This window comes from Copadichromis virginalis, linkage group LG4, assembly GCF_057382275.1.
Source record: "Copadichromis virginalis isolate Kocher_CV1m ecotype Utaka linkage group LG4, C_Virginalis_male_GT1.1, whole genome shotgun sequence".
NCBI classification, from domain to species: Eukaryota; Metazoa; Chordata; class Actinopteri; order Cichliformes; family Cichlidae; genus Copadichromis; species Copadichromis virginalis.
This window is the reverse complement of record NC_140621.1, coordinates 21,868,535-21,881,422: the sequence shown is the minus strand read 5'-3', so window position 1 is coordinate 21,881,422 and position 12,888 is coordinate 21,868,535. Positions and strand designations below refer to the sequence as shown.

The 12,888-nt window shown below is 38.5% G+C and overlaps 1 protein-coding gene across 1 annotated transcript; it reads left to right on the top strand.

Annotated features, from left to right (window-relative positions):
- Positions 1–5,931: 5,931 nt before the first annotated feature.
- LOC146711377 (uncharacterized) lies at positions 5,932–11,452 on the top strand. The gene is made up of 8 exons (XM_085454213.1): positions 5,932–6,074; positions 6,301–6,419; positions 6,499–6,571; positions 6,684–6,799; positions 7,123–7,197; positions 8,134–8,202; positions 8,451–8,519; positions 8,611–11,452. The coding sequence occupies exons 1-8, from the start codon at positions 6,002–6,004 to the stop codon at positions 10,648–10,650; spliced, it is 2,634 nt and encodes an 877-aa protein (XP_085310339.1). The 5' UTR covers positions 5,932–6,001; the 3' UTR covers positions 10,651–11,452.
- Positions 11,453–12,888: the final 1,436 nt, after the last annotated feature.

Here is a 12,888-nt window from a genome sequence, read left to right as displayed (position 1 = left end):
GGGCACAAACCGTTTGTCCTTGGCTTGGTTTCAAGACTCTAGGAAAGGAATGCTGAATGTATGTAAATAACCTCTGGAGAATATAATCTGGAAATTGCATAAAGGGAAACACAAAATGAACCAAAAAGTAATAACATCCCACAGCCGTGTTTCACACCTGTTGGTAGTGGGGCATTTTGGCTTCTGCTGCATCTTTTTAGTCTGTGCTGGAGATTCACCAACCCTAAAGAAGTCCAAATACACCACTGATCACTGGATCTCAGCAGCATTAATGCAAAACATGTGTTTCCATTTCTTGTCTTACTTCTTCTTCCTGTCCAGAGACCGATGTGTGGCAGCAGAAAGGGCCACTCTCTCTTTGGGGCACTTAGCTTTCTCCTGTAGGAGTGAATGTAGTTTATAGTTTATGAAAAAATAATCAGAATATGTCAGAGATTGTATCTTTTTTCCTTTTCATAAGTCATTAAAACCAAATACTAAAACACTTTGATATGACTCAGAGAACTGAAAACTCAGCATAGATAAAGAAGGAAACAATGTACAAATTGGTAACTATAGCCCAAAAGGCTGATTGTGTTCATCTGCGCGTAGTGTTTTCAGTGAGACAAATGTTTTGTCACTCATCCAAGTGACTTCTTCAGTCTCAACTGACTGCAGGTTTTCCCAAACAGTACATTTGGGATTTACTTACCTTGATGATTAAGCATGCATCTGGTAGTTAAAGCCCTTGAAGAAAAAAAAATGCAATGAATAAATCATACACACTTAAATATTGTATTTTGACCACAACTAAATTGTCTGACTGTCTGTATAAAACTGAACTTACAGCTATAAGCAGTTGATATTAAATATATGCATCACTAAAACATGACAGATAACAAAGCCAGAGTAATTAGGTACACAACTGTTTTTAAGTGTTTTCAATTTAGTTTCTTTTGACTTACATTTAACTATAGCTACTTATTTTTTCCTTCATTGACAATCAGTTGTTGACACAAATTATTTTGGCGAGTGGCAACAGTCAAACCAACAGCACTGTGATGTTTTTGTTCGTGAATATGTAGACACGCTGGTGCGAATGTCTTACTATACAGGCTGGTTCTTTAGATACAAGGGGAGAGTGCGCGAGTCAGAAACCCAGGGCACATAGATGATGTAAGTCTCATCAGAAACAGCTTATTTCCAAACCAGGGAGGAAGAATGAAAAACAATTCTAAAAACAAGCAATAAAATGTTGTCAAGGTACTAAAATCCCCAGAAATAAATAATCCCAATTTCAAAAAAACATATAACACACAATGTTCTATGGTCACTAAACTCCCACCCTGTCCCACAATGTAACTGTCCCACAACAAAGGATAAATGTTTGTTAGGTGTTCACAAGCAGGACCGAAATTCCTCCTTCAGAGCAGGGTCCAGACCAGCCTCGTCCCAGGCAGAAGAGGAGAACCCTCCTATCCCCATCTCATCCTGGAGTCCATTGCTCCACCGCGGCTCCCCTCACATCATCACACTGTAAACAAAAAAACAGGGGCCAGAACCCTTCTCCCAGAAGCTGGCCTGGCTAATAGCCATGGTGACCCTCTCACAATACGGCTCTACTCGGTGAGCAACAGTTCATTCATGTGAATTTTCAAAGCTAATTCAAGGACCATCGTGTGGTTAGCAGCATTGACTAAAGTCTTAGTGGTGAAAGGTTTGCATTAAAAGAGTAAAAACTCCAGTTAGGGCATGACTTTAAATACATTAAAGGCAGGGTGCGTCTGAAGACTGCTGCATTTATGAATATGTGACTAAAATAATGTTAGAACTGTAATTAATTATCTATAAAAAACAAAAAATGTTTAAAGTTTTGCGGACACTGGGCTAAGAAAGAATGACTACAATGTTTACTGGTACTATACTGGTACAATAATTACTGGACAAGTACAAACTTGCCCCTTACAATTAATGTAACAGCATGCCAGTGTGTAAACAAAGATCTTTATTTATACGTCGAAAGCAGGTTGTGTCTGAAGACTGCTACTTTTATTAATATGTGACAAATTATGTTATAATTATAATTAATTATAATAAAAAATATTGAAACCTCGGTGGACAATGTACTGAGAAAGAATGACTTCAGGCAATGGGTGTGTTATAATAGATGTTTTACAATCTGTACCGGTACAGACTTGCTCCTGATGGTTAAGCTGTCCTGAGGCACAAACATGTTGTCTTTGGCTTGGCTTCAAGACTCTAGGAAAGGAGTAATGAATGTATGTAAATAACTTTTGAGGACAATCATTTAGAAATAACATCAAGTGAAATTTTGAATCAATTAAAAGTATTAATGAAGTAATATCATATTTGTTGGTAGTGGGGCAGTTTGGCTTCTGCTGCATCTTCCTAGTCTGTGCTGGAGACTCACCAACTCCAGTACCACATACACCACTAATCACTCAATCTAAAAAGCATTACCATAAAAACATGTGTTTCCCTTTAATTTCTTACTTCTTTTTCCTGTCCAGAGACCTCTGTGTGGCAGCAGAAAGAGCCACTCTCTCTTTGGGGTACTTAGCTTTCTCCTGGAGGAGCGAATATCGTTTATGTCTGTGGGGGTTCTCAGCCATCCAGGTCATCGTAGTCTAAGGACCTTGGAAAGAAAAGCGTCTGGACTTGAAGATGTTTCACCTCTCATTCCTGGGTCAAATGGTGGAGAGTCCCAGAGTCAAGCCCTATTGGAGTATCCCCTAAGATGGACATGGACCCCTTATTGATCCTCTACCTAATCACATGAGCCGAGGTGTGAAAACAGGTGTTGGTCACAATCAGCCAAAGTTTCGGGTGAACTCATTGTGAAACCAAGCCCCACCCTATCATGTGATCTCCTGAGGTCAGAAGAACCAGGATGTGCATAGGCACGGGATCTAGAAACTGGATCATAGATGGCAGACAATTGGTGTCGTAAGCCACCGCCTCTGTTCAAAGAGGGTAAACAGAGGGTAAAGCAGAGGGTAAACAGAGGCGGTGGCTTACGACACGGTCTACAACTGTCTGCCATCTATAATCCAGTTTTGGTTCCCTTTACACCGATGGGGGACACTCCCATTGCTCTTAAATCTGGGACTCTGAAGAAGCTTCTCGGATGAGAGGTGAAATGTCTTCAAGCAACTTAAAGAAGTCCAGATGCTTTTCTTTCTAAGCTCCTTAGACTTTATAATTTATGAGAACATATTCATAATACTGAAAAAAGTCTTAGATTGTCAAAAATGAATATCTTATCTGACGATTGCTTTGGTGAAAAGGTGCTATATATTACAAACAATTTATTAATAACAACAAGATGACAGTGCTTTATAGACTGTTTTTGTGGAAGTGGAAAGGGCAAATTAACTCAAAGCCTTTTTCTAGAAGGGTGTTAGGTGTAAATGTGTCTGTGAATGTCCTGTGACACTATTATCCCCTCTCTCTTTTAATAATGTCAAAGATAATAGTGTCTTTGACACTATTGGACCTAAAGTTTTAACCATTATTAAAACCATCCCAGCCGATCTTAACCATACCATAGTGAACCCATTTCTCAAAAAAAAACAAAACAAAACAAAACAAACACATCTCAATGCAGCAGTGTTCTCAAATTTTAAACCAATCTCTAAACTCTCCTTCCTGTCCAAAATCCTGTCTTCCTTCAGTTCCAGGCTCTACTGGAAATTAACGATATCTCAGAAACATTTCAGTCTGGTTTCAAAGCGAAACATTTCGAAAGCGTAGAGCTCCCACCCAGGCAAAAGAAAAATAGAGCTATATCACATGTAATGTGAAAACTTTATTGTTCTCACAATATACTTTTCACATTTGAACAACATAATATCATGTTATTACAATATACATTATATACAATATACATTATATAGATATATATATATCTATATATTATATTTACATTACCACAGTGAGATGACTTTAGTCTCATGAACAACATTAACTAATTGTTATTTACTAACTAATCTTAAATGACTGTTCAGTACAGAAATGAAGCCCAACAATCATGTTTTACAGTCCCGTGGTCTCAGCCTCAGACACTCAACTAATCAAAGTGATGTCATGACAAAAATGAATGACCAACAAAACATTTTTCTCCTTCATTTCTGTCAAACAATGCTGTATCTCGCTGTTAGTATCATGGTTGCTAGGCAACCTGAACAGCGCGACGAAGCGTATACCGTCCCATTTCACAAACCTCTCACTTCCGCACTTCTCGTACTTATAGTACGCACCGTACGTAGTGCGCGTACTTCAAGCATGCAGACCCTGAATTGGGACACAGCCATTGTGAAACCTAGCCCCACCCTATCATGTGAGGTCAGAAGGCCCTATGATGTGTGTGGGTGTTGAGGTGTCTGGGAAGGGATCTCAAAACTGGATTATAGATGGCAGACAGTTGGTGTTGTAAGCCACTGCCTCTGTTCACTATTTGAACTCTCCCATAGGGCTTAAATCTGGGAGTCTCTGGGACTCTCCACTATTTAACCTTAGACCTGAAGAAGCTTCTCGGATGAGAGGTGAAACGTCTTCAAGCGAAGTCCAGACGCTTTTCTTTCCAAGCTCCTTAGTCTTGTGTAGTCTGTTTTCCTCGAAGATTCAGATCTCCTTGTTTGTTTGTTTTTTGTTTGTTTTGTTTTTATCTGAATTATTTTGCACGTAGTTCAAGTTAATAAGGTCACTTTTTAGTTTACCACTCCATCTTCCAAATGCTGCGTTTGGGTCCAACTCCTGATGTGCAAATAAAACCATGAACCTCTATTGAACCACTTGATCAGTCCTGTTGAAAATTGGTTCATTCATTCAAAGCTTTGTTCAGTGACATCTAGTAATGAAATAGGAGACAGCACATGAAATCTCAATTTCCATTTGCTGATTGTATCAAAGTATTTATATCATTCATTGTGTGAATGATATAAATACAATTTTGTAACGATGGATTGATTGGTCAGTTGATTCTGTAAACTTATGTAATGTAGCAGGTAGATGAAGGTGTCCTTGGTGGAGCAGGATGTGTTGGGATGGTAGGGCATGTTTCAGTAACTAGGGTGGGGTGTGATCATGTACATGGGACATGTGATTTTCCACAATGAAGCAACCTTTGAAATAGTGGTTCAAGGAAAATGTAACTTTGAGTTTGAAGCTTGTGTGGGAGCATCAGTGTCATACGGCCAACACTACTCCTGCCTGCCTGTCAGTCTTGACAGTGTCCTTCCTATTGTTTGTTTTTATTCCTGTTGACTATTAAGTAAGAAATGAAGGTTAGAGTAGTTCAGTTGCTTTTGCTTCCTTGTATGAAGAAAAAAGTATGCTGATGGTAAAGTATCAGGTCTTTAGTCTCTATAGTTTTAGTGCCAATGACAAAAATGCATGCTTTTGTCAACGTGTTGATGACAGCAAAGGTGAGTGGAGAGATTAAACAAGATATCACAAATACATTTTATATAAATGACATCTGGAGACTAAAACATTTTTTAAACAGTGCCTGTAGCACATTATGTGTATGTAAACTATCAACGCTGAAATTAATAAGATCTAATGAGATCTTTTAGAATATGTTTTTGTGAAAATGTCAATATGTTTGCTACAACAGTTTCCTGCTAATTTCACATTTTTTGCCCCTTAAAAAACTTTGGCTCTGTAAAAATCATATTATTCCAAATCAAATGAAATCAAATGAAAAATAAAACTTAAACCTTTGTATCAGTGTAAACACATTTCACTAAACTGGAAACTTTAGATATTTAGATGAACTCTACAGAGTGACATGAAGTCGCAAAAGTTGCAACAGTTCAATCCAGCTAAGAGACAAAAACATTTACCTCCTCTTGTCACATGAAAAAGGTTATTGAGATACATAGAAACTTAAACCTCTGACACTTCAGAACCCCACAGGAAAGTAAATGATCTTATTTAGTGAATAATACTTTAAATATGAATAAATCAGTTATTGCTGATTGTCCCCACAGCAAATTCCATGGAGACATCTGGATTTGTCCAGGACAAACTAACTGAATGGGGATTCAGTGAGTTCATGCAGAGATTTAAAGGTATGAGTTTATTATTATTATTTAATGGGAATTGTTGTATCTGTAATGGCACTAGAACAGCATCGTAATTTACTGATTTAGAAGTCAGTCTGGATATTCCTGTGATTTATGACTTGTAATAGAAAACAAAAGTCTTTCATATTCAAAGTTGATGAATATTAATGTTTTGCAGTGTTAGCTTCATCTGACTTTTGAATATTTTATTTTGTTGTTGGCATTATTTCAGATGAAGGCATTGACAAGGAGACGTTTCTAAACCTTGGAGATTCAATCCGAATTAATTTACTGTTTCCTAAAATTGGACCAAGAGTAAAGTTTAGAAAGAGACTGAAAGATTACTTACAGGTAAGGCATCTATTTTTTATTCTATATCAGCAGGTCTATTGTTTCATTAATGTGTGATGTGTTTGTTTTGATTCTGTAGATGGAGATATGTCATTTTGTCCAGGAAAAATTAACTGAATGGCATCTCAGTGAGCTGATTCACAGATTTGAAGGTATTTTATTATAGTTTGGTTTTGGTCCTTCATAAATTACTGCTGTACTGTAATTTCATATTGATATTTTTTTTTTGTCTAATTTCAATTTGAATACTTCGTTTTGTTGCAGAGGAAGGTATTGACAAAGAAGCTTTCCTAAGTCTCGAGTCAGGCAGAATCAATACTTTGATTCCAAAAATTGGACCAAGAGTAAAGTTTAAAAGGAGGCTCAGAGAATACTTACAGGTAATGTTTTATTAAATGTTACAAAAAAATCCTGGAACATAAAGCCATAAAAGTTTAAATATACTGTTTTTTTTAATAAAACAAATGGCGGTTAAGATCAGTAGATTAATAGTGTATGCAATGCATCAGAGTGGAGGTTGTGTGTGAGCGCTGTGACATTCAGAAAAATAACCTCACAATACTCGAGTACAAGATAATGTATTTAATGTAGCATTTACTGTGCATGTAATGCATTTCACACTGGCAGGTATCAATATAACAAAACTGATCACACTTCTTTTATTATACGAAATACATCTTAAATTTATCCCTCACCACTGCAGGACTTGAATAGAACAAATGATGATTCTGCTGACATGATGGAAACAAGCGCAGAGCAAGAGAACAATCCAGAAATGGTATGATCTCATTGTGTCTGAACATGGTTCATTATTGAGTGATTAATCTTTGATCATTTTTGTTATTAATGTCATCATGTTATTATAGAAAAATTAATGTTGTCAGCGTTAATCTCCTTAAGTAAAGTAAGTAAGTAAAATTTTATTTAAATAGTACCTTTCAAGATAAAATCACAAAGTGCTTCACACAAGCAGAAATGGACATACAACCTCAAACAAACAAAAGCAACCAAAAGCAAGTTTAAACAGATACATTTTTAACTGCTTTTTAAATGAAATGACTGAGTCCACAGATCTCGAACTCAAAGGGAGCGAGTTCCAGAGTCTGGGAGCCATTGATACAAACGCTCTGTCACTGTTTGTTTTTAACCTTGTATGCTGGAAAACCAGCAAGCCCTGGTCCCTGGTCACAAGACCTTAGGGACCTGCTGGGGCGATAAGGCAGAAGAAGATCACTGATGTAAGTTGGAGCTACACCGTGCAGGGCCCTATAGGTCATGATTATAATCTTAAAATGAACCCTGAACTTGACATGATGTCAGACTTAAAATGACATTGACGCCATAGCCGCATTAACGCAGCAAATCTACGTTAGCTGGTTACCGTGGATCTCCCCATGCGTGGAGCTGGACGCCACTAAACAATAACAAGCTAACCGCTTACGCCATTAAGTTAAAATGACATTATGGCGTTAACGTCATTTTAAAGAGATTAATGCTGACAGCACTAATAAAAATACATTTTGATGGATTCAAGGACTCATATCTTTAGAGTAAAACAGGTGTCAATATGAGCAAAGTGAACCAGGTTAGCTGTTTACCTAAGTCCTCTGCAGAATTCTCCAACACAGCTCAACTGTTTTTCACAAACTGTGAGTAAACAACATGAAGGCCTGTGCCTTGTCTGGATAATTATTTGGTATTTGTTTTCACGTAGGAGCCAAACATTTTTCCTCAACATTTGGAATCTGCTTCAGCGTCTGACACAACAGATGGCAGAGACACGGTAAGAAATGAAGTCAGAAAAAATTTTTTTAAACTGGTTGAAGATCCAGTGATTTACAATGATTTTATCTGCAGACAAACATTTTGTCTCCATAATGCTGCATTAAGAGGAGCAATAAATAATGAAGCTAACAAATGCAAACTGCTTTAAATTTGTTTAATATACATATCTGAAATGCACCTTCATCAAGTGAATATGAAATATTAAGAGTATAGGTAGGCCTGGCTGATGTTTTGGCCTTGTTTTAGATGCAGGACCACAACATTTTTCCATTTCAGTTGGAGTCTGCTTCAGCAGTTGACAGAGGCAGTGACACAGTAAGAAGGAATATTGATGTTTCTCCTCAAGTCATTTTGTTATGCCGATATTATTTGTGTATATAAAACACATGTTTGTTTGTCTTTTCAGAGTAACGAACCAATTCGCTCCTGGGCAACAGTGACACAAGGACAAAGTCCAACCACATTTACAATGTTTTACTGTCAAGAGTGTAAAAACTTCATGGGAAACAATCCTGATTCTTGTTGTTCTCACTGTGCCTCTGTGTTCAACAAAGCAAGCAGCATTCAAAATGGAAACTTCTTTCTGTACTCATCCCTGAAAGACCTTCTGAAAGGTATCCTTGAGAACCACAGCACTGAGTTGTTACCTAAAACAGTTAAAGATGAGCATGATAACATCAAAGATGTGATGGATGGGATGATGTACCAGAATCTCCTCAGAGAGGGTAAACTAGCTGCAGATGATCTCACACTGACATGGAATTTTGATGAAGTACCAAATTTTAGCACAACCAGATACTCAATTTGGCCCCTTCAGTTTGTTATTAATGAACTTCCTTACACACAAAGACAGGTAAATATGATAGTTGCTGGATTTTGGTTTGGCCAAGGAAAACCTCATATGAACACATTTCTGAAACCATTTGTGGATGAATGTTGTGATTTAGCCCAAAATCCATTTCAGTGGAGAGACAGCAGAGGCACTCTTCATTCATCAAAAGTCTTCTGCTTGGTTTGCTCCTCTGACGCTGTGGCGAGGCCACTTCTCCGGAATTGCAAACAATTCAATGGAGAATATGGTTGTGACTGGTGTTTACACCCTGGCACAGTGGTACCAAAGGGCTCTGGATCTGTGAGGTCATACCGATATGATGAAACTAAACAAGAATCAAGATCAAAGAATATGTTTGTTGAAAATGCAAGAGAGGCTGAAAGCTCCCATGAAAACACCTCAGAGTGTGGAGTAAAAGGAATGTCCTTACTTTCCAGACTTCCTTTGTTTGACATTGTGTTTGGATTTGTACCAGAATATATGCACTCAGTTTTAGTTGGTGTGACTAAGCAACTTATTGGATTGTGGCTGAACTCAGAGAACTCCATGAAAGACTGGTATGTAGGTCAACAGATTTCACAGATGGACTCTTATCTCCGAATGTTAAAGCCTCCATCAGAAATGAGCAGATCTCTACAGTCACTGAAGGGTCGGGACACTTGGAAAGCATCTGAGTGGCGAGCTTTCCTTTTATTTTATGCTGTTAGTGTCCTACCAGGCATCCTTCAGCCTTCATTTCTCCAACATTTTTTTTGTTTGTCGATCAGCATTCACATTCTGCTACAAGAATCAGTCTCCCAAAATGACCTTCAGCTGGCCCATGAGAACTTGGTACTCTTTGTTAGAAACATGGAAGAACTCTATGGTGAAGAAAACGTTTCATTCAACTGCCATCAGTTGATCCACTTAGCTGACTGTGTGCGTAACTGGGGGCCTCTCTGGGCAACATCAGCATTCAGTTTTGAGAGGAACAGTGCAAATTTAAGGGCACTGCTTAGCAACATAAACTACAATCCTCAAAAAATTCAAGACAAGTTTCTCTATTGGCAGCTTCTGCCGAGTCACCTTCGCTCCCTTGTTTCTAACGGAAATTCTCCGTTAGCCAGCATTTCACCAGTAAATGAAACCACTGATTGTTACAATCTGCTTGGAAATTCACGGCATCTGGCTATCACAGGATCCATAAAACTAGCAATAGAAGAGCTCTTAAATCGACCTGTTTCATTCAGATCAGTGGAAGCCTTTGACAGCTTCATCAACAGAAATACTGTTTACTCTATAAACCATGAAGAGGCAGACAGAACAGACTGTGTCATAAAACTCAAGAATGGCTGCTATGGAGAAATACAGTTCATCGTCAGGTTTAAAGAGAACTGTGTTTGCACATCCAACTGTGTGTGCTCGGCTATTTCAGTCATTGTGGTCCAGCTATTTTATATCAAACGTGATGCAGAGGACAGCAGGATGATTCCTGACAGTGCATCAAGGACTATCTTTGTGGAAGTGGAAAGGACAACTCAGCCCAAAGCCTTCTTTTTGAGGGATGTTAGGTGTAAATGCATGTATGTGGATGGTTGGCTGGTGCCTTTACCAAACTCATATGAAAGATATTAAAGTTCCAGCACAGCTAAGGTGCTTTCTCTGTCTTGTATATCATGGCACATGGCTGTTTTTACTACAGTGAAAATCTTGGAAAAATGAACGATGATGAAGTTTTTTCAAAGGAGTTTGGAGTCATTTTGTTCATATGTGTGCGAGATCTGTGGCTTACGTTTTCTTTTGGTGTGACAGTGTGGACATAATGTAGTCAGTGTAATGTAGGATTATATCACTCAGTACTGTATGTGTATTATCTGTATATGGAGGAAATTATGGAGTGATTGGTAAACAGCCAAAAGCTTGCCTTTCCCAACTTTGTATTCACTACGTATTTATCATACATGTCAGTTTACCTCTATTCAATATGAAATGCAAATTATTGTGACACATAAACATTTTGTGAATTAACGCTAAAAATCCGGGGTGAGTGGATCAATGTGGTTTACTGCATCCTGATACAGATTGCTATTACTGAGATAACAGATCATAAAGCTTCATATTACCTCATATTATTGTGTAATGGCTGATGAGACTTATTCTGTTTAATGTTGCAATGTGTGCAAGTCTATTGAATATAATACAGATTGATTTGCTCAAGAATGTTTGTATCCTGCTACATAAAAATGATTATAATTAGTCTTATTACTTTAAATATGCCTGAAAAATCTGTTTGGCCTCCTTCTTCACTCTGGATTTGTGCTGCTATTCAGAGTCAATTCAGATTTTAGTGTCGTTCCTTAAAAAAAAAAGAAAAAAGGATGTGTAAATACAGTAAATGATGTTTAGAGATTTTTGAAAAATAAACATGACCACTGTTCATATGTGGCTTTATTACCTTATCATAGGCCAGAATTAAATATCTAAGTAGGACCCTTGTGTTACGATTCGGTGTTGTCAGTGTTTTGTTTTAGGCGTGACTGTTATGTGTTTCCTGCTTTACTTTGAAAGTCTGTCTTATCTCAGTGTGTTCAATTTACGCTTCCTTGTCTCGTCAGTTCTGATTTGCCCCAGCTGTGTTTCCCTCCTGTTGTCCATTCCCTGATTGCTCCTTCTATGTATTTAAGCCCTGTGTTTCAGTTTGTCATGGTCGTGATCTTCCCTCCCCCGGTTGTAAATAGTTTGGTGTTTTGATGTAAATAAATGTCCTATTTTGCTTTGAAGTAAATAGCTGTCGATGCTTTCGTTTTGGGATTTTGGTGGAGAACCGTAGTAGTTTTTTTGTTTTGTTTTTTTTCCCCCTATTTTTATTTTTTCTGTGTTGCACGCCGGTTGCCTAGGCCGGGGTGTAACAAAATGGCGGCTCGTCCGGGATACGCTGGAGGGTCCGAGGGGCCCGTCCGGCCTTCGTCTGTCTTCGCTGGAGGGTCCGAGGGACCGCTCCAGCCTTCGTCGTCTTCGCTGGGGGTGTCCGAGGGACCGCTCCAGCCTTCGTCCGCCTTCGCTGGAGGGTCCGAGGGACCGCTCCAGCCTTCCGTTTCCACTGGAGGATCCAAGGGGCCCATCCAGCCATCAGCGTCACCTGCAGAACAGCAGCCGGTGCCGTATGCGCTGGGCATGAATCAAACATTTTCTTTGGGGTTACATGTTTTAAATGTTTGATTTTTGGGTGGGGGGAACTGTTACGATTCGGTGTTGTCAGTGTTTTGTTTTAGGCGTGACTGTTATGTGTTTCCTGCTTTACTTTGAAAGTCTGTCTTATCTCAGTGTGTTCAGTTTACGCTTCCTTGTCTTGTCAGTTCTGATTTGCCCCAGCTGTGTTTCCCTCCTGTTGTCCATTCCCTGATTGCTCCTTCTATGTATTTAAGCCCTGTGTTTCAGTTTGTCATGGTCGCGATCTTCCCCCCCGGTTGTAAACAGTTTGGTGTTTTGATGTAAATAAATGTCCTATTTTGCTTTGATGTAAATAGCTGTCGATACTTTCGTTTTGGGATTTTGGTGGAGAACCGTAGTAGTTTTTTTTTCCTTATTATTATTTTTTTTTTCTGTGTTGCACGCCGGTTGCCTAGGCTGGGGTGGAACACTTGTTTAATACCATGTTAAACATGTTTACCGGGTCATGAACCATCGGTGAAGCAAACAACAGAAAAGAAGCTCGTATATAGACTTATGCCGTAAGTTGACCTAAAACTAAAAAGAAAAAACAATCTGACATTTTAAATTAAATCAAACATCGTTTAAAAGACACACATGGCAGTGTGGGAGAAAAAACTCAACACTGAATGCTACAAGTGCACAAATATGAAATCAGCGTGG

What these genes read in the sequence shown, in the direction of transcription:
- LOC146711377 (XM_085454213.1), top strand. Translation starts at nt 6,002, where the DNA reads ATGGAGACATCTGGATTTGTCCAGGACAAACTAACTGAATGGGGATTC. An exon ending in AAGAGAACAATCCAGAAATG is followed by an intron (nt 7,198 to 8,133) that starts GTATGATCTCAT and finishes GTTTTCACGTAG; the next exon opens with GAGCCAAACATTTTTCCTCA. An exon ending in TTGACAGAGGCAGTGACACA is followed by an intron (nt 8,520 to 8,610) that starts GTAAGAAGGAAT and finishes TTGTCTTTTCAG; the next exon opens with AGTAACGAACCAATTCGCTC.